This window comes from Schistocerca piceifrons, chromosome 7 (genome assembly GCF_021461385.2).
Source record: "Schistocerca piceifrons isolate TAMUIC-IGC-003096 chromosome 7, iqSchPice1.1, whole genome shotgun sequence".
Classification (NCBI taxonomy): Eukaryota; Metazoa; Arthropoda; class Insecta; order Orthoptera; family Acrididae; genus Schistocerca; species Schistocerca piceifrons.
Genome location: NC_060144.1, coordinates 183851771 through 183870904, shown reverse-complemented (window position 1 = coordinate 183870904; position 19134 = coordinate 183851771). Strand labels below are relative to the sequence as shown.

Genomic DNA, 19134 nt, shown 5'->3' with positions numbered 1-19134 from the left:
AAGGAATTGATGGGATGAAGAGGGTCATAGTTAACGCCTGCAGATCTCAACAGCTCCGGCATCTAGTCTCCGAGTCGATAGACGTACAGGGGTTTAAAAAAGTGTCAATGCAGGAGGGCCGCGCGGAGTGGCCGCGTGGTTAGAGTTGCCATGTCACGAACTGCGCGGCCCCTCCCGCCGGAGGTAACAGTCCTCTCTCGGGCATATGTGTGTGTGTGTGTGTTTTGTCCTTAGCGAAAGTTAGTTTAAGTAGTGTGTAAGTCTAGAGACCGATGATCTCAACAGTTTGGTCCCTGAGGAATTCACAAACATTTGAACTGCAGGAGGCCAAAGCTAGAATACCTGTTTAGGTATGTGAGGTATGGGCCAATCTGTTCTCTCAGACCCATCTGTTATGTAGAAGTAGACTTCGTATCTACAGACTTTGAAACGGAGGCAATGAAGTCAGTCTGGCTGAACATATTAACAGTTTATTTTGTCACTGACGAGTTGCGTGATGTAGCGATGGTCGTTTTATGATTGACTATTATTTTAGCAGCCGGGGTGATGAACCTTTGTTAATATCTGTACCGTTGCATAAAAGCCTGTTTTCGCTAAACTTGCCGTTGATACTGTTGCAAGTTAATGATTGACGTGATTTTTACTGATACATCCAGTTTGTATTACATGCGTCTCGTGCGAATACGGTGTACAGTTTGCCTCAGTCTTGTTGTTGCTGTTCAAATAAATTTTTCTTATTCATGTTGCTTTCAACACGAACGCATGTCAGGGCATGAGGATTACTGCTGGTATATCCAGTTCGCGTTCAATCCGCATTTTTTATTGTGACATCTGAGAGAGGATCGTTCCTTACAACCGAAACTAGCTAGTTTGTATTACATGCGTCTCGTACGAATACGGTGTACAGTTTGCCTCAGACTTGTTGCTGTTCAAATAAATTTTTCTTATTCATGTTTCTTTCAACACGAACGCATGTCAGGGCATGAGGATTACTGCTGGTATATATATATATATATATATTCGTGTTCAATCCGCATTTTTTATTGTGACATCTGAAGAGGGTCGTTCCTTACAACCGAAACTAGCTAGTCATCTTCTTTTAATTGTTTTACACACATGTTGTCTACGCATTACAAGATTTTTGCAATTTTTTAAATTTTGATAAATTATAAGCAATGCTGTATGTGGTTAACAGGCAACCCGAAACAACCCTTCTTCACTGTGAATCACGTACTGTTTCAAATACACTTGGCTCCATTCGGACGGTTTAGCACGTATATACCACACGCTCTTGTACGCCTGCACATTGTCGATAGGTTGGGAATAGCCCGATGCCTTTAAATGTTCTAGTGGCCAAAAAAACAACTGTTTCAGGTCCGGAGAGGCTATGCTTCCGGACCTCCTCAGACCAATCTATCGCTCACAAAACTTTGGAGTGACTTACTGTAGCACGGTCTGTAGAAAACTGGCTGGGCTCTGTAGCGCATAAACTACTTCTGCAAGGATAACGTTCTCCAACAGTGCTGGTGCTTCATCGCAGAATGAACTGCAACAGTAAGACACCCTGCATCACCGAATACTATTCGTTAAAATTAAAACGGCTCATATCTCAACGGGTATTGGTTTTCGGAAATATAATTACAAAAAACTTATCTAGTTTCGACCAATACTACCTCCTGCAGGAATACGTGAAACTTTTTTTAATCGTGGTAAAATGTTTAATTTAGATCCTGTACGCATACTTGTTACCACTGATCCCTGCTGTATTTTCGTCTTGTCGTTTTAGCTTATATTCTTGCAGTACGCTGTTACTCAGTTTAATCGTTACTCTGTGACTATTGGTTGAGAGCTGAATTTATAAAGATTTTTGGCGAGTGCGAGATGAACGTAGCAGCTGGGCCGTGGTAACGGTGCACATGAACTTGCGTGAGCGCCGAATACGTACATATCCGAAGTGTGTTTTATGAGCAGTGGAAATAGAGGTTTGAGACATATTAGCGCTGGTTCTACGTCGCATAAAATTTACTACGGCAATGAGCTGACAGACTCGCTGTAATCGGCTGTTTCATATGAGGCAGTTCAGACTGCGAGCGCTGCACAATAGAACAGCATAACGCTGCTCCAGAACATACATGTAACATTTACAAGAACGTGTTATTGTGATTTGCTGATACACGGCAGTTATGTTGATTACTTAATTACAGATATCGGATTGCCCTATATACGTTATTGTTGGGTATTTAGGCCCAATGGCTTGAGTGTATGAGGCCCGATGATATCACAGAAGTACTAAAGATAAATGACTAAGAATTTTCGCTATTCACGTACCTGAGTGCCGTTTTGGAAAGCGTCCTGTAATACGAAGAATTTGCAGGGTTCTTCATGCAATACGGATTCACAGCCTCTATAAATTATTTATCTGACGTCATTTTTTATTTTAGCTGTACCTCTTTTTATACGTCATTGCAATTTGTGCTTGTGCGCCATTGCCAAGTATAAGACCCCGTAAATTAGTCGCAAAAACCGTTTATTGGAAATCCACATTTCGCTCACTGCCTGCCCATCTTGAGCGCAGTAAATGTATGTTCAAACATTAAAACCACTTCTACCTACGCAAAATCTGACTGCAATATTCATGTCAAAGATTCGTTTCACACTTGAATATTCCAGTTGGGCTATGTGTATATATAAGTGGTTTTAATGTTTTAACTTACATTCACTGCGCTCAAGATGGGCACACAGCGACCGAACTGTGGATTTGCAATAAACATTGTTTGCGACTGATTGCTGTACCCTTTGCTACCTGAAATAGAGTCGCTGGGCATATTTGTTTCCGCATGGAATCAAACCTAATAATAATTGATGTCGTTTTACGGCATAGAAATTGGTTAAAATGACAACGTTCTTGTTGTTCTGTGTCTCTTGATGGTAACAGAGTCAATGGCTGTTATTAATGAGTTGCATGATGCCCTGATTTGTGTTTTACATGTAGGTGAATATACACAAACTTTCCCTGTGAATTTACGTGTTGTTTAGCAGAATGTGTCTCATTTTACATTTAGCTGTTGTCTTTCATTTTAAAATACTGAACTATTCAAGAGTTCTGCGTATTAAGTACAAATTATACCCCTAGAGGCACACAGTAACTATAAATTTATATTTGTCCCTACAGTTTCACAGTTTCTTCGTATTGCTGCGGTCTTTAGTCGAAAGACTGCTTTACAATGGTTCTCCACGCTAATCTAACCTGTGCAAGACTCTCCACCTGTGCACAGCAATGTCCTTTCGAACCTGTTTTCTGTAGGTAAGCCGTGGTGTTTCTCTATTGCTATTAGTGAAATTATTACCCTTACGTCAGAGGAGCTGTCCGACCGTAGACGGCGCTATCAGTGTGTAGCCAGAACGAGAGAGGAAAACTAAGTACAGATTCACTATGAGAATTTTTTGCTTCAGGTGTACCTTAATGGCTTCACAGATCACGAAAAGTTAGTGGCTTCAGATTCTATCCGTGACTGGCGACTAGCTGTAATCTCTTACGAACGTTCGAAAGAATCTTTCGTTCTAGAATACGTAACAAATCTAGTGATTAGAAAAGGGCTACTTTTCTCTGCAGTCAACAATCATGAGAAATGTGAAATCTAGTCGTGCTACAGTCAGAGGAAGCCATTATTGTTGATTGTAGATTGGTGAATCTGGCGGTGGAGGGGGTAAAAATCCTGGAGGGACACTGCAGCTTGCCTACAGTATCATGCTGAAACAGATATAGTTATGCGCAGGTTAAGAGACTTTCATGGGGTAGATTAGCGTGGACAGCTGTAGTATACCAGTCTTTGAACCGAGGACCACAGCAATACGAAGAAAGCCATGAAACTGCAGGAACAAATATCAATTTATAGTTACTGCGTGCATCTAGGAATAATGGAGTATTTGTAATTTGTACTTAATATGCAGAGCTCTGGAATATTTCTCTACTTTAAAACAAAAGCTCATCGACAGGAGAGATATGCAAAACATGACATTCTGCGAAACCACTCTCAAATCAATATGAAGTACATGATAAACTTAAATTTGATTATGTGCGAAATAGTTAATAACTTATTTTGACTATTTTTTTGCTACTGTCTGATAGAACAATCACATGGTCGTTTCACAGCATTTGAAACCCATTGCTGGTGACACCTCGATGACCGATTGTGGTACTACAGACACATTCGATAATTTAGTGAGAATTGGAGCGTGTTACACAGCATGTGCTCAGTCTTGCAACTTTAAGACACGTAGATGTTCTGCAAAAAATACTATCATAGAGTAAACGTTAGTGATATGTAGCTGCAGCATAATGGCAAGCGTGATTGATTCTCAAAGGAATACAATGGTAGTCTCTGAGATAGGACATGGACGATTGGAGAAAGTCCTAGCTGCATCTTAGTATTCACATGATCAGCTGTGGTGACCACTACAAGAGTTCTTCACTGAGAAAATAATCAGGGAGCTGAGCTGAAGAAAGCTCAGCCGTGCCCATGTTGTTGTTGTAGTCTTCAGTCCGAAGACTGGTTTTCTGCAGCTCTTCACGTTACTTTGTCCTGTGCGAGCCTCTTCATCTACTTCAACCTACATCCTTCTCAACCTTCTTACTGTATACATCTCTCGGTCTCCCTCTACCATTTTTACCCCCTGCCCCCCACACTGTGCTTCAATACTATATTGGTGATCCTTTGGTATTTCAGAATACATCCTATCAACCGATCCCTTCTTTTGGTCAAGTTGTGCCACAAATTTCTTGTCTTCCCAATTCTATTCAGTACCTCCTCATTAGTTACGTGATCGACCCATCTAATATTCAACATTCTTCAGTAGCATCACATTTCCAAAGCTTGTATTTCCTGCTTGTCCAAACTGTTTATCGTCCAGTTTTCACTTCCATACATGGCTATACTCCAGACAAATATCTTCAGAAATGATCTAACACTTAAATCTATATTACATGTTAGCAAATCACTTTTCCTCAGAAATGCTTTTCTTGCCATTGCCAGTCTACACTTTATATCCTCTCTACTTCGGCCATCATCAATTATTTTGCTGCCCAGACAGTCAAACGCATCTACCACTTTGAATGCCTCGTTTCCTAATCTAATTCCCTTACCATTACCTGATTTAATTCGACTACATTCTATTATCCTCATTTTGCTTTTGTTGATGTTCATCTTATATCCTCCTTTCAAGACACTGCCCAGTCCATTCAACTGCTCTTCCAATCTTTTGCTGTCTCTGATAGAATCACAGTGTCATTGGCAAACCTCAAAGTTTTTATTTCTGCTCCCTGATCTTTAATTCTGACTCCAAATTTTTCTTTGGTTTCGCTATTGCTTGTTCAATGTGCACTTGGAATAACATAGGGGAAAGGCTACAAGCCTGTCTCACTCCCTTCTCAATCACTACTTCCCTTTCACGCCACTCGATTCTTACAACCACCGTTTGGTTTCTGTACAAGTTGTAAATAGCCTTTTTGTCCCTGTATTTTACCACTGCCACATTCACAGTCTCAAAGAGAGAATTCCAGTCAACATTGTCAAAAGCTTTCTCTAAGCCTACAAATGCTATAAACGTAGATTTCTCTTTCCTTACTCTATCTTCTAAGATAAGGCGTATGGTCAGTATTGCCTGACGTGTTCCTGCATTCCTCCGGATTGCATACTGATCTTACCCGAGGTCGGCTTTTTCAAATCTTCTGTAAAGAATTCGTGTTAGTATTTTGCAACCATGACTTATTAAATTGATAGTGCGGTAATTTTTACACCTGGCAGCAACTGATTTCTTTGAAATTGGGATTACTACATTCTTCTTGAAGGGTATTTCGCCAGTTTAAAACCAGATGGAAGTCTTGTCTGACGGTATATCATCTAACTTTACGACCTTATTTCCAATTAGGTCTTTCAGAGCTCTGTCTTCTGACAGTATCATATCTCCCATCTCATCTTTATCTATGTCCACCTCCCTTTATATAATATTGCTTTCAAGTCCATCTACCTTGTTTAGACCCATTATATAATCCTTCAACTTTTCTGCTTTCCCTTATTTGCTTAGGACTGGTTTTCCATCTGAATTCTTGATATTCATAAGGTGATTCTCCTTTCTCCAAATGTGTCTTTAATTTTCCAGCAGGCGGAATCAATTTTATCCCTAGTGGAATATGCTTCTAAATCCTTACATTTGTCCTCTAGCCGTTTTCCACTTCCTGTCAATTCCCTTTCGTATCCATAGGCGTCCGTAACTGTTGTGGAGGGGGGGGGGGGGGCGGGGGAGGGGCAAGAGGGGCACTTGCCCTCTCCTGGAGTCTTTGCTCAGGTTTGTTGTTCATTAAAGAATTCTCACGAATTTATAGCAATGCTTGTCTGCGGCTCTACTCTACGGCAAATTTAATATTTTTGAGCGCTACGGGAAATACAGTGACTTTAGCAGTCACTACACAGGGTAATTCCTTGATGACGTTACAGACTTTTAGGGGTAATGGAGAAGAGTAAATGTATCAATGTCAGATAAGTGACACTGATCAGGAAACGACCGAGTCGAAGTTAAAAAGCAAAACTCGTACTGACACCTCTGATAGTGGAATACACGTACCGATACTGTCACTTGGCGCGAACATACCACTCAGATCCCTAGGACATATCACACTTGTTATTCGTCAAGGGATGTGGTTCCAACATGATGGAGCACCACCTCACCGTGGACAGAGGATTGGTGATCGCCTGGATAAGACATTCCCAGAAAATTGGGTAGCAGTGGAAGTCCTGTTTCGTGGCCAACACGTTCGCTTGATCTCGCCCCACTTGTGGAGCCATGTGAAAAGTGTTGTGTGCGAGACGCCTGTGAAGTGGATCTCTTAGCAAAAATTCTCGCTGCCTGCGACTCAGTTCAAACGACACTGAGGATATCAGAACGGGTACGTCAGAACTTTTTGCGACGCCGTCATGCCTGTGTTGACGCTGGGAGACGCCATTTTGAACAGCTGTTGTAAATGTAGCAGCTCGTCAAACCGGTGTACGTAAATGGGATTCATTATTAATATACCGTAGACAGGATTTTCGGTCTCACTGACTATAAGTTACGTAAGCCGTTACAAGTGTGTCAGCAGCGGAAATCATCCGAGGGTATTCTGCACGTCATAGTTAGGATTCATAAGTTAGGGGCCGTTACTTTGAACGCTGCTCAAGGCTAAGAAGGAATTTGAGTAGATTTTCGCCTATACCTTTCGTCTCCGTCGTTTTCGGACTAGTGTCCCTTATCTGAAATTGATATAGTTATTCTCCATCATTCTTGAAGGTTTGTGACATCATCGCGGAATCACCCCGCATTCTTTTATTTTATTTATTTATTTATTTATTCGTATTTGTTGTTGTCACTTTGTCCACGTGAAATTTTGACGATTGCTTGGTACGACGGCAGTTTTGGGGCTCTTCTACAGTGAAGATGATTGCAAACCTTAACAGGATCGTTCCGAAACAGTGTCCTCAACATTTATCCTGTAACTCTCTCGTACAGCCCTCATAGAGATTCAGAAAGGGGTTGGTCCAGCGCCCTGACGCGAAGACTGTTAGTACAATATATAGAGGGGATGACTATCAACCGTTTTAGATACGATAAGTTTTATACATTTCTTTTCAAATTTAGTTTTTGAAGGACGACACGTTTTCAGACTAAGCGAATCAGTCATCACGTGCAAATTTCAGAATCTTGCTCTGTCTAGTGAAAATTTCTCCGGATGTCCATCGGTATAGCCATGTAATAGCTTGAGTACAGAACAAGAATTTTAATTCAGGGTGAAACCACATCAGTGATCAGATTCGCAAATGACATTGGAATCCTCTCAGTCAGGAATAATTACTGGACCTGCTGCATAGGATGAACAGTCTAATTAGCGCAGAATACGGACTGAGAGTATGTTAAATGAAGGAAATCTATCAACTTTGATGGGGGATAAAGTATGACGGACGAAGCAAAGAGGATCTAAGAAGTAGACTAGCGCAGGTAAAGAGATTATTTATATTTCACAGTTTTTATGTCGCCTTCTGACGTCTGACCATTCAGTCGTCAGGACTCAGAGGAGATCTCCACTGCAGCTATGGACGAAAAATTGACAATGGAATATTTTCGTGGATCACGGTCACACAACCCGGAAGATTTACCAACCGCTGTAACATAGAGTCCCATATTCAGGGAGTGGGTGCCAAGGAGCAGATGCAGGAATTCGGCATCACCATCCTGGGCAAGGTGCTTTGCCATTGCCTTCATATTGTCAAGAGTATATCTGTGCCGTGTGGATGACTTTGATGAGTGCTTTTTCAGTGTAATATTGTTTTTTGTGTTATTATGAGTAAAATGTAAATGTCGTGTGACTAGAGCCTCCCGTCGGGTAGACCGTTCGCCGGGTGCAAGTATCTCGATATGACGCCACTTCAGCGACTTGCGCGTCAATTTGGGTGAAATGATGATGATTAGGACAACACAACACCCAGTCCCTAAGCGGAGTGTCCGACCCAGGCGGGAATCTAACCCGGGCCCTTAGGATTGACATTCTGTCGCGCTGACCACTCAGCTACCGGGGGCGGACGTTATTATGGGTGAAGGGGGGGGGGGGGGGGAGAGAGAGGATAAAATCAGAGCCGGTACATAGCTTACTTTTTTCGAATAGCACAAAGGGAACAGCCGAGCTTAACGTCGTCGTCCGCCGGACGGCTCAACATCAACAGTATCACATGCTCTCATTCATGAGACACTGCGCAGAAATCTGGAATTTAGTCCAGGACGTTGGTGTAAACACTGGTTATGAGGAACTTTATGCCTCCGCCCCTTCTCCCTATACCTGTCTGATACTTGCATTGAAAAATTTTCCACTAGCAGGATTTGAAATGGCTTATCTCTGAGTCGAGAGCAACCGTAGAAGCGTGCGTTAGCGACGTCCGCTGCGGAGGAGAGTAGGTGGTGCGAAAGGATGCTCAAATTAAATGGGCTGACGAAATGATAAGACATGATGAGCCACTCAGCATTGCCGGTGAGTTAAGCAAAGTGTGGTAAAAAGTAACTAGAAGAAGCGACAAGATGATAAAATATCAGCGAATAGCGTTCATGGTAACAGAGGAATACACATATTGCAGGAAGTAGGGGAAGACGAATATACGCTAATAAGCCTTAACGTTATGACCACCTAACTAATAGCTGGTGTGACCATCTTTGGCACGGATAAAGTCTCACAAGCTGCGACATTGTCGCGAATAAAACAGTGACCCGTATATAGAATAAATTTACGTAGGGCATTTCAAATCTTATATACAGGGTTATAACAAATGATTGAAGCGATTTCACAGCTCTACAATAACTTTATTATTTGAGATATTTTCACAATGCTTTGCACACACATACAAAAACTCAAAAAGTTTTTTTAGGCATTCACAAATGTTCGATATGTGCCCCTTTAGTGATTCGGCAGACATCAAGCCGATAATCAAGTTCCTCTCACACTTGGCGCAGCATGTCCCCATCAATGAGTTCGAAAGCATCGTTGATTCGAGCTCGCAGTTCTGGCACGTTTCTTGGTAGAGGAGCTTTAAACACTGAATCTTTCACATAACCCCACAGAAAGAAATCGCATGGGGTTAAGTCGGGAGAGCGTGGAGGCCATGACATGAATTGTTGATCATGATCTCCACCACGACCGATCCATCGGTTTTCCAATCTCCTGTTTAAGAAATGCTTCTGCTTTAGCCTTTTCCGTAAGATTTTCCAAACCGTCGGCTGTGGTACGTTTAGCTCCCTGCTTGCTTTATTCGTCGACTTCCGCGGGCTACGCATGAAACTTGCCCGCACGCGTTCAACCGTTTCTTCGCTCACTGCAGGCCGACCCGTTGATTTACCCTTACAGAGGCATCCAGAAGCTTTAAACTGCGCATACCATCGCCAAATGGAGTTAGCAGTTGGTGGATGTTTGTTGAACTTCGTCCTGAATTGTCGTTGCACTGTTATGATTGACTGATGTGAGTGCATTTCAAGCACGACATACGCTTTCTCGGCTCCTGTCGCCATTTTGTCTCACTGCGCTCTCGAGCGCTCTGACGGCAGAAACCTGAAGTGCGGCTTCAGCCGAACAAAAGTTTATGAGTTTTTCTTCGTATCTGTAGTGTGTCGTGACCATATGTCAATGAATGGAGCTACAGTGAATTTATGAAATCGCTTCAATCATTTGTAATAGCCCTGTACAGGGTGGTCCTAATGTACTGCAGCCACAGTGGCATTAACATTTGACGATGCCACTAAGGCTGCAGTACGTTACGACACTGTTTTTATAAAACAGATCTGAAGATGTTCGTTATAGACCGAAACCGGTAATCTGTGAACAAAAAGTTTGTGACCATATAAGTAAATTAAAGGAAATTTGCGGATAAAGTCGTTGATGCTTGTGGCATGGAAGCAATGAGACCTTGGTAGTCGATGGAAGGAGATGGCAGCACATCTGCACACAGACGTCACCTAATTCCCCTGAGCTCTGACGCCAAGTTCAATCACATTCCAGATATGTTCGATCGGGTTCAGATCTGGCGAATACTCAATTGGTACTCGCCACTTTGTTCCTTGAAACACTCCATTACACTCCTGGCCTTGTGACATGCACATTATCTTGTTGAAAAATTCCACTGCCGTCGGGAAACCTGATCGTCATGAAGGGTTGTACGTGGTCTGCAACCAGTGTACAATACTCCATGTCGTCATGGTGCCTTGCATGAGCTCCACTGGACCCAAGGATGCCCACGTGAATATTCCCCAGAGCTCAATGGAGCCGCCGTCAGCATATCTCCAATCCGTAGTACAGGTGTCAAGGAGCTGTTCCCTTGGAAGCAGACGGATTCGCGCCCTCCCATCGGCATGATAAAAAAGGTATCAGGATTTATCAGATCATGCAACGCTCTGCCATTGCGCCAACGTCCAGTGCCCATGGTCACGTGTCCATTTCAGCCATAGTTGCGGTTTTAACATTGCCACATGTATGGGTCGCCGCATGCGGAGGCGTGTCTTTAGTAGTTGTTCAAATGGGTCTGAGCACTATGGGACTTAACATCAGAGGTCATCAGTCCCCTAGAACTTAGAACTACTTAAACCTAACTAACCTAAGGATGTCACACACATCCATGCCCGAGGCAGGATTCGAACCTGCACACGTAGCAGTCGCGCGTTCCGGACTGAAGCGCCTAGAACCGCTCGTTTAGTAGTGTTCGGAGCACTGTGTGATCAGAAACACTTCTACTCTGCCTAGCATTAAAGTCTGATATTAGTTCTGTCACAGTTCGTCGCCTGTCCTGCTTTACCAGTCTGCCCAGCCTATGACATCCGACATTTGACATAATGACGGGTGGGCGCCCAACCTCACGATGACTGGACGTGGTTTCACCTTGGTTTCGCCACGTGTTGTAGACACTCACCAGAGTACTCTTCGAATTCCTGACAAGTCGTGCAGTTGCCGAAATCCTCGTCCCGAGCCTCCCGGACATCACAACTCCGATATATCGCACACCTGACCTATTCTACACACGGACAACACACTCACTGATACTACATGCACTATGTGTGTGTCTGATTGACAGTCATTCATCGTCAGGTGACGCTGCTATCGCCTGGACGGGTTTATATAGACAGTACGTCGGTGGTCATAATGTTCTGGCTGATCAGTATGTACAGCAAATAGCTGATTGAATGGAAGAGACTGTCACATTAGAGGAAATAGTGGTAGGCCGTATAAAAGCAGTCGGGAGACTAATGAATAGACTGATGGAACAGGTAAGGGGAAGTGCCCGGATGCAGTCAGCAACGGTACTCATAGTAGGACCCGCAGCAGTAGGAGTTTCATGAAGGTGTCCCTGGTCAGTCTGGTCACGAGTTGAGAGTAGGTGCTAAAGGTACAGTATTCAAAGGACATACAGGCATTGTAGGCTTCCATGTGCAACTTAGGCACTAAGTACATAGGGCTGTGTACGAATGTGGACGGGGTAAAACTGGTGTAGGGGAAGAATCATCTAACAGACAGTAGAAGCAGATGCAGCGCCGCAATAGACGGTGCTCTGGGTAGCTAGGCTAATGAAATTGTAGAGTAATCCAGAAGAAGCGAGTATGATGCAAGGGAGCAACCAGAAGAACTACAGTAGTCTCAAGAAATACTTGAAAAAAGAGACAGCATCGGTCGTATATTTTTTACTATTGCAAAATCGATTTTCTGTCACTGAGTGACCATCTTCAGTGCTAGAAGTTAAAAATTTTTTCACATTACGATCAGAGAGTACAACATAGAAAATCACAATTACATCTGCATATGAACATAACACTTGTTAGAAACAAACCTATATTGTATAACTTAAATTGGGATGCACTGTTGTCACTAAACTTACGGCAATCACATAGACTGAGGTCGCTGTTTACCTGCACTTGTTCAGCAGACCTCGGTGTGACGGGGCTTGACACGCCCTCTATGTGATATGTGTCACGTGAAGACATAGTGTTATTGGTTTTGCGAATTATTAACACTAAATAACTTTTGTACTTTTGTGAATGGTGTAGTAATTCAAATTTAAAATGTGCGTACAACACATAGCAGACGCAACTGGTAGCAACTGGTCATACAACTCCAGATTTGACATCGCAATTGAAATTGTTGCACAAGGGTAAAAAAGGTCGCCTTCTCGACCTTATGGAAGAGATAGAGATCTTTTGTCATAACAAAGCTCCAGATATCACGCTGCTCAACGAGCAAACGATATCGAGAAGCACACATTTTTGGGAATGCTTCTCCGATTTACTATGAAATAAATTCAACTTGTGGTCATTTATCACAATTTGCAATTCATAGTCAGCTGCTTGTTATCCCTTATATACAACGCCTCAGTCATAGTCGCTACGAGAACACGTACAATGGCCGCTATTTCAACTATCTCAACACATTGACACACATGTTTTCAGTTTGTTTTAATAACATTACTAATTTCGGTTTTTTAAATGATGCTTCTTTCTTTTTTGTTCTGTATTTTACAGAACTTATGGACGCCTACTGAACATAATTTTACGACAGTCGACATCTCGTAGGCGTTGACACAAAGTAATACAAACCGGTTATCACTTTACGTAATTTTTAATATATGTTAACAATTCTTTTGCTATTTGAATAAGTGCTGGATATCGTGCATAGTCTATGTTTAATTTCTCTAAAGTACAATGTACATTTTGGTATAAGTGACACTATTACTTGTCCTTCCTCATGATGGTTTCTCGATGATTGATGTATACTACTTGCTCGCACCTTACATTTCCACGGCATTTTAATTATTAAGTAACGGCAGTTTCGTACTGTGATTATTTTTTTTTATATATTTGACTCCTTGGTATTAACGTTATTATTTTATATATATTGACTCCTTGGTATTAACGTTTGTTACATAAATTACGAACGTTGTACTTTTGACTTCCCACGCCAGATGGTGGGTGTTACGTTTTTTAAGAAAGACCTGTGTTGCGCCTCTTTTTATGTTGTTCATTTATTATTCTTTGGCATTATCTATTGCTTTGTATATGTTCTGCACTCTAACAACTTATCATCGATCTATTTTATGTTTTATAGTTTATAAAAAACAATATGCCAATGTATTTTAGATATTCTCCTGCGTCTGCTATGTGTTGTACGCACATTTTAAATTTGAATTACTACACCATTCACAAAAGTACAAGAGTTATTTAGTGTTAATAATTCGCAAAACCAATAACACTATGTCTTCACGTGACACATATCACATAGAGGGCGTGTCAAGCCCCGTCACACCGAGGTCTGCTGAACAAGTGCAGGTAAACAGCGACCTCAGTCTATGTGATTGCCGTAAGTTTAGTGACAACAGTGCATCCCAATTTAAGTTATACAATATAGGTTTGTTTCTAACAAGTGTTATGTTCATATGCAGATGTAATTGTGATTTTCTATGTTGTACTCTCTGATCGTAATGTGAAAAAATTTTTAACTTCTAGCACTGAAGATGGTCACTCAGTGACAGAAAATCGATTTTGCAATAGTAAAAAATATACGACCAATGCTGTCTCTTTTTTCAAGTATACCTGTTACCTGGTCGTAGTGCACAAGACAACATGGAGTCACCAATTAATATAATTCTCAAGAAAACCAGAACAGCTCCCCCTTAATGGCGTCACTGGGTGACCTGTAAATGGAATTGTGTCGGAGTGTTGCTTTGCAGCAGCCAGAAAAACAGCCATACTCACAACACCACTGTGTCAAGGACTCTGGTCAACTGGGGTTGGCGATTTGGAAGAGTGTGCATGGGTTAGTGCGGTACTGAGTAGCAGCCAACAGAGTACTGTGATTCATAGTACATGCAGACACGGTAGTTCCTAAAAGGGGTCTCCCGAACAGTCCAGGGATGAATTTGTGTGGGTGGGGTAGATGTAACGCTGTGGAGCTGCCAGCATAGTAACGGTACTCACAGGACCTGCAGACGCGGCAGCCCCTCGAAGGCGTCCCTGGGCAGCCTGGGGATGGAGTTGTGTGCCAGCAGCAGGTCGTGCAGCAGGGACAGCCCAAGGAATGGACGGCCCTCCAGCGTCGTGATCTGGTTGCTCGCCAAGTCCCTGTAAAGTAACACAGTTGTCATTGGATAGGGTGCCTGGATAATGAGTGCATTTTGGGTAGTCGCAGTACTAGTTTCGAAAGCATTTGTCCCCTGCAGTAGGCAACAAGCTAATACCGTGTAACACGGCCTCTAGCCCTCATAACAGCCTCAACTGTGGGAAGGAATGAATCGACACGTTTATTCCGATTCACCATATACAGCTTGTACGTCCCTTTCGTCCGTGCATCGGAGCCTCCGTAGCGTCTCCCAGATTTACATATCGGCGACGTGCGGCGTGCTAGACAAATTACGCGACATACTGCTCTACAGATCTCATCAGGAACGTGTACAGACAAACCCAGATTCATGCTCTGTACCGACGAAGAGAAAAGTAAACTTCGCTATCTGGCCTTGAAGGCCACGAGACGGGCTGACCTACTGTCGTGGCGTCCTTAGTCATTCATCATCGCAGGCGTTATGGAGAGCACCTGGTCATCACACCACAGTTCTGGCGTTGTCGACGTTCTCACTTTGGAGCTGCTACCTCTCAATCAGGCAGCTCCTAAGCTGGCATCATGAGGCTGAGTACACATCGGTCCAGTGCTCCCAACAAGGAAAAATCACTGGCAATATTGGAAATCATACCTGGGTCCTCCACGGGGGGTTCTGCCACGTTGACCACTTTTTTTAAACCCTTTTTCTTTTTTTCCCTTTTCCGCTTGTTTTGCAGCACCTATCTCCTTATCTAACTAAGTTTAATCATGCAAAACCTCTAAAAATAAAAGAAACTAAAATCAAATCCACACCTTCTTGGCACCGCCACTTTAACCCTATCATAAAATCGAACTCCCTCTTCGGGCATTGCCCCTAACTATTCCCAAAGATTCTCCCAAGGTGATAGGCTCCAAAGGTCTACAATTTATTTATTTATTACAAAATAATAATTAGCAAATGCATAAAACTCAAAATTCTAGAAAACAGAATGTTACAAAAGAATGTGAAAGGATAAACTGACATAGCTTTGTATATAGCTTCTGCTACTTGGACTAAAAGTCTTTCTTCAAGAAACGGTGCAACTGATGTTTGCTTGTCAACTGCCATTGTCGTTACCAGTCTCCAATAATACCGTCTAAAATAACTACAACAGACTCATGCTGCATTGCTAATGCCTCAATGACTACAGCTTTCCATGAATCAAGCAATCTTTTTCCTTCTTCACTGCTTACAATTCGCGTAATTCTGTCTTCGATGTGATACTGCGGGGAACGTCACAATGAGCCTGGCACTCCCCAGCTAGCCGGGGAGGGTACGAGAACGCTGCGTAAAGAGTGTACGGTACCTCAATGTGCGTTCAAGAGTGTTTTGCAGCTGCCACCAGTAATCAAGTTCCACTTTCTTCCCTTCGCCGAAGATGTAGTCAATGCCCATTCCCTTGAATGCATATGGTATTTTGAGAGGGGAAAGTAATAGTCATCCGGGCACAGGAGGGTTCGAGGTTCAATATCGTCAGGTGTCATATGAAGGTAGCAAGCTAAGATCTCCTGTGTCAGTCGCCAAACGGCGGACGGCGACACACATCAGTGTTCAGGAGGCGATAATCACGGCAAAGTAGGCAATCCATTAACCTGATACCTTGGAATTAGTATCTCTTGGCATATTTATTGTTGGTGTCTTGATACCACGTCACGCGCACGGTGGTGTATCGTTTTTCACATTCGTGGCCAATTGACAGTTGGGTACTTGGTGTCTAACGCGTTACGAGGAACTGCCTGCAGAAGGTTGGTGTAAAAATCTTTTGCCTTTGGCGACCGCGTTGTGGCGAGATCGATGCGACGTGCGCCATCGACACCGGTGGCACGTGGGTGACTGGCATCAGGACCTCCAATAGATGACCATCGTTTTCTCCTATTGTTCATATATAGGGCATACGCCTGGATGTTAACCAGTCACAACCCTCCATCATGTAAGGGGCCAACAGTAGCGACCGGCCGCAGTGTCATCCTCAGCCCACAGGCGTCACTGGATGCGGATATGGAAGGGCACGTGGTCAGCACACCGTTCTCCCGGCCGTATGTCGGTTTACGGGACCGGAGCCGCTACTTCTCAATCAAGTAGCTCCTCAGTTTGCCTCACAACGGCTGAGTACACCCCGCTTGCCAACAGCGCTCGTCAGACCGGATGGTCACCAATCCAAGTGCTAGCCCAGCCCAACAGCGCTTAACTTCGGTGATCTGACGTGAACCAGTGTTATCACTGCGGCGAGGCCGTTGGCGAGAGTATCCTAACATACTTGAAATACTTACCCTGTGAATAGTAAACAACCGAAGGTAGCCTAAAGTCTACGACCTATCACCATCCGTATGGGGGAGGACCTGTGCCATGTGATTGAGTTCTGACACCACGCAGAGGTCCAGGTATTCCACACGTTGTAGCTGGTTCAAGCCCCGGGCCAGGTTCTGGCGCACCAACACGCGTATAATATGTAGTAACTGTCGACAGTTTGATGCGGCTGTTCCGCACACATCCTTTGTAAACGTGACTCCCAGATAGTTCAGTAACTGGTGGGAGGGAACGACAGCACCCGGCCTAAGACAGCGCCCTCTATCCAGCGCTGCCGACTTACTGACGCACAGAAGACTGCCTACAGCCTGTCGATATCGCTGGATCCAGTTTAGTATGCTGCGGACTTCATTGGTGAAACGAACTAGCAGCAGCAGGTCGTCGGCGTATGCCCCTTGAAGGAAGGTGATATCCCGCAGGATGATGCCAGATAGTCGGCCGTTGTGGCCGAGCCGTTCTAGGCGCTTCAGTCTGGAACCGCGCGACCGCTACGGTCGCAGGTTCGAATGGCTCTGAGCACTATGGGACTTAACATCTGAGGTCATCAGTCCCCTAGAACTTAGAACTACTTAAACCTAACTAACCTAAGGACATCAAACACATCCATGCCCGAGGCAGGATTCGAACCTGCGACCGAAGCGGTCGCGCGGTTCCAGACTGAAGCGCCTAGAACCGCTCGACCAGAACCGGCCGGCCAGGTTCGAATCCTGCCTCGGGCATGGATGTGTGTGATGTCCTTAGGTTAGTTAGGTTTAAGTAGTTCTAAGTTCTAGGGGACTGATGACCTCAGATGTCATAGTGCTCAGAGCCATTTGAACCATTTGTGGATGCCAGATAGCCTATGGTTGAGACCCCTGAGCAGTGCCTCGAGCGCGATTCCATAAATGTAGGTAGAAAGGGGGCAACCTTGTCGATGAGACGTCTTAATGGGTATCGGGGCCAACGTCCGTCCATTTATCTGGGCCTAACAGCTGACTGCAGCCAGAAGGCGCAGCAGGGTGTCGGTGAGCCTCGGGAGAAACCCCATACTGTCCATCATTTGTGGGACAAATTCATGGAGCACTCTATTGAAGGCCCGAGTGAAATCGACAGATACGATCGCCACTCTCAGGCGGCACGCCGGGGCGATCCCTATTACGTGCATTAGTCGCCTGCGGCCATTTGAACGTTGGCATCTCCCTCGTGCAACGTCTGTTCTGGGGCGAAAATCATTGGCAAAATCTAAATATGGCTTCCCAAAAGACTGACGAAGATCTTGCATTCGATGTTCAACATAGTGAGTGGCCGATAGTCACTGACCGATTGCCCTCCCGCTGGCTTTGTGTACCGGTATTAGAAATCCTTCGACTAAGGAAGGCGGTATTGTGCAGTCCGGGACATGTGTTCTCGGAACGTTGTAACCCAGTGGGGCATCATGATGTCAGAGATGTTCCAGTAAAACTCGACTCGTAATGCATAGGACCCTGTAGACTTACTGACTGCACCTCTGTCCAACGCGTTGTCCTCTTCCTTCATTAATGCCGTCACTGTTGCCGCGTCGATAGTGTGTGTCACCAGTTGTAACGCATCTGTTTCCTAGTAAAGATGACGAAAATGATCCTCTGTGGTTTTCACTGCGTGGGTCAAACACGAGCGACCATTTCGCGTCGTAAGGTGTGTGATTAACTGCCGACGGTGTCGGCGGCGCATGTCTACGATATCGTGTGCGGATTACAAATACATCATACTCCGCAAGCCACCTAATAGAGTGTGGCGGAGGGTACTTTTTGAACCACTAACTGGGTCCCCCAACCCTGTTCCACTCGCGAATAGTGCATGGAAAGAATGATTAATTTCTTGAATTTTCTCCTTATGGTGATTACACGAGACGTATGTGGGGGAATTAATATGTTACTCTACTCTTCCTTGCGGGGCTCCATCAACCGCCTAACACTGGAGCTCCCAATGCTAAGCAGACCCACCCTCTGCACTTACCCGGACTAAGCAGCAAAATCGGCCGCTGGCACAACAGGAGAGGCATCCCGAGCTGGCTCAGAGTTATCGTCAACACTGGAAAGCATCTCGTACCTGTTGCTAAGGCGTAGGGAGACAGCCGCGCGACCTGCTCCCACTTCCGCCTTCCGTCCTGTGACACGCGAACACCCCA

At 44.2% G+C, this 19134-nt stretch overlaps 1 protein-coding gene across 1 annotated transcript in view; it reads right to left on the bottom strand.

The window, feature by feature from the left end:
• The window catches only part of LOC124805538 (lutropin-choriogonadotropic hormone receptor-like), an 860476-nt gene that overhangs the window by 171886 nt on the left and 669456 nt on the right, over nt 1–19134 (bottom strand). The window contains exon 10 of the mRNA XM_047266106.1: nt 14524–14667. Within this exon, the coding sequence (XP_047122062.1) occupies nt 14524–14667 (144 nt within the window). The remainder of the gene's footprint in view (nt 1–14523; nt 14668–19134) is intronic.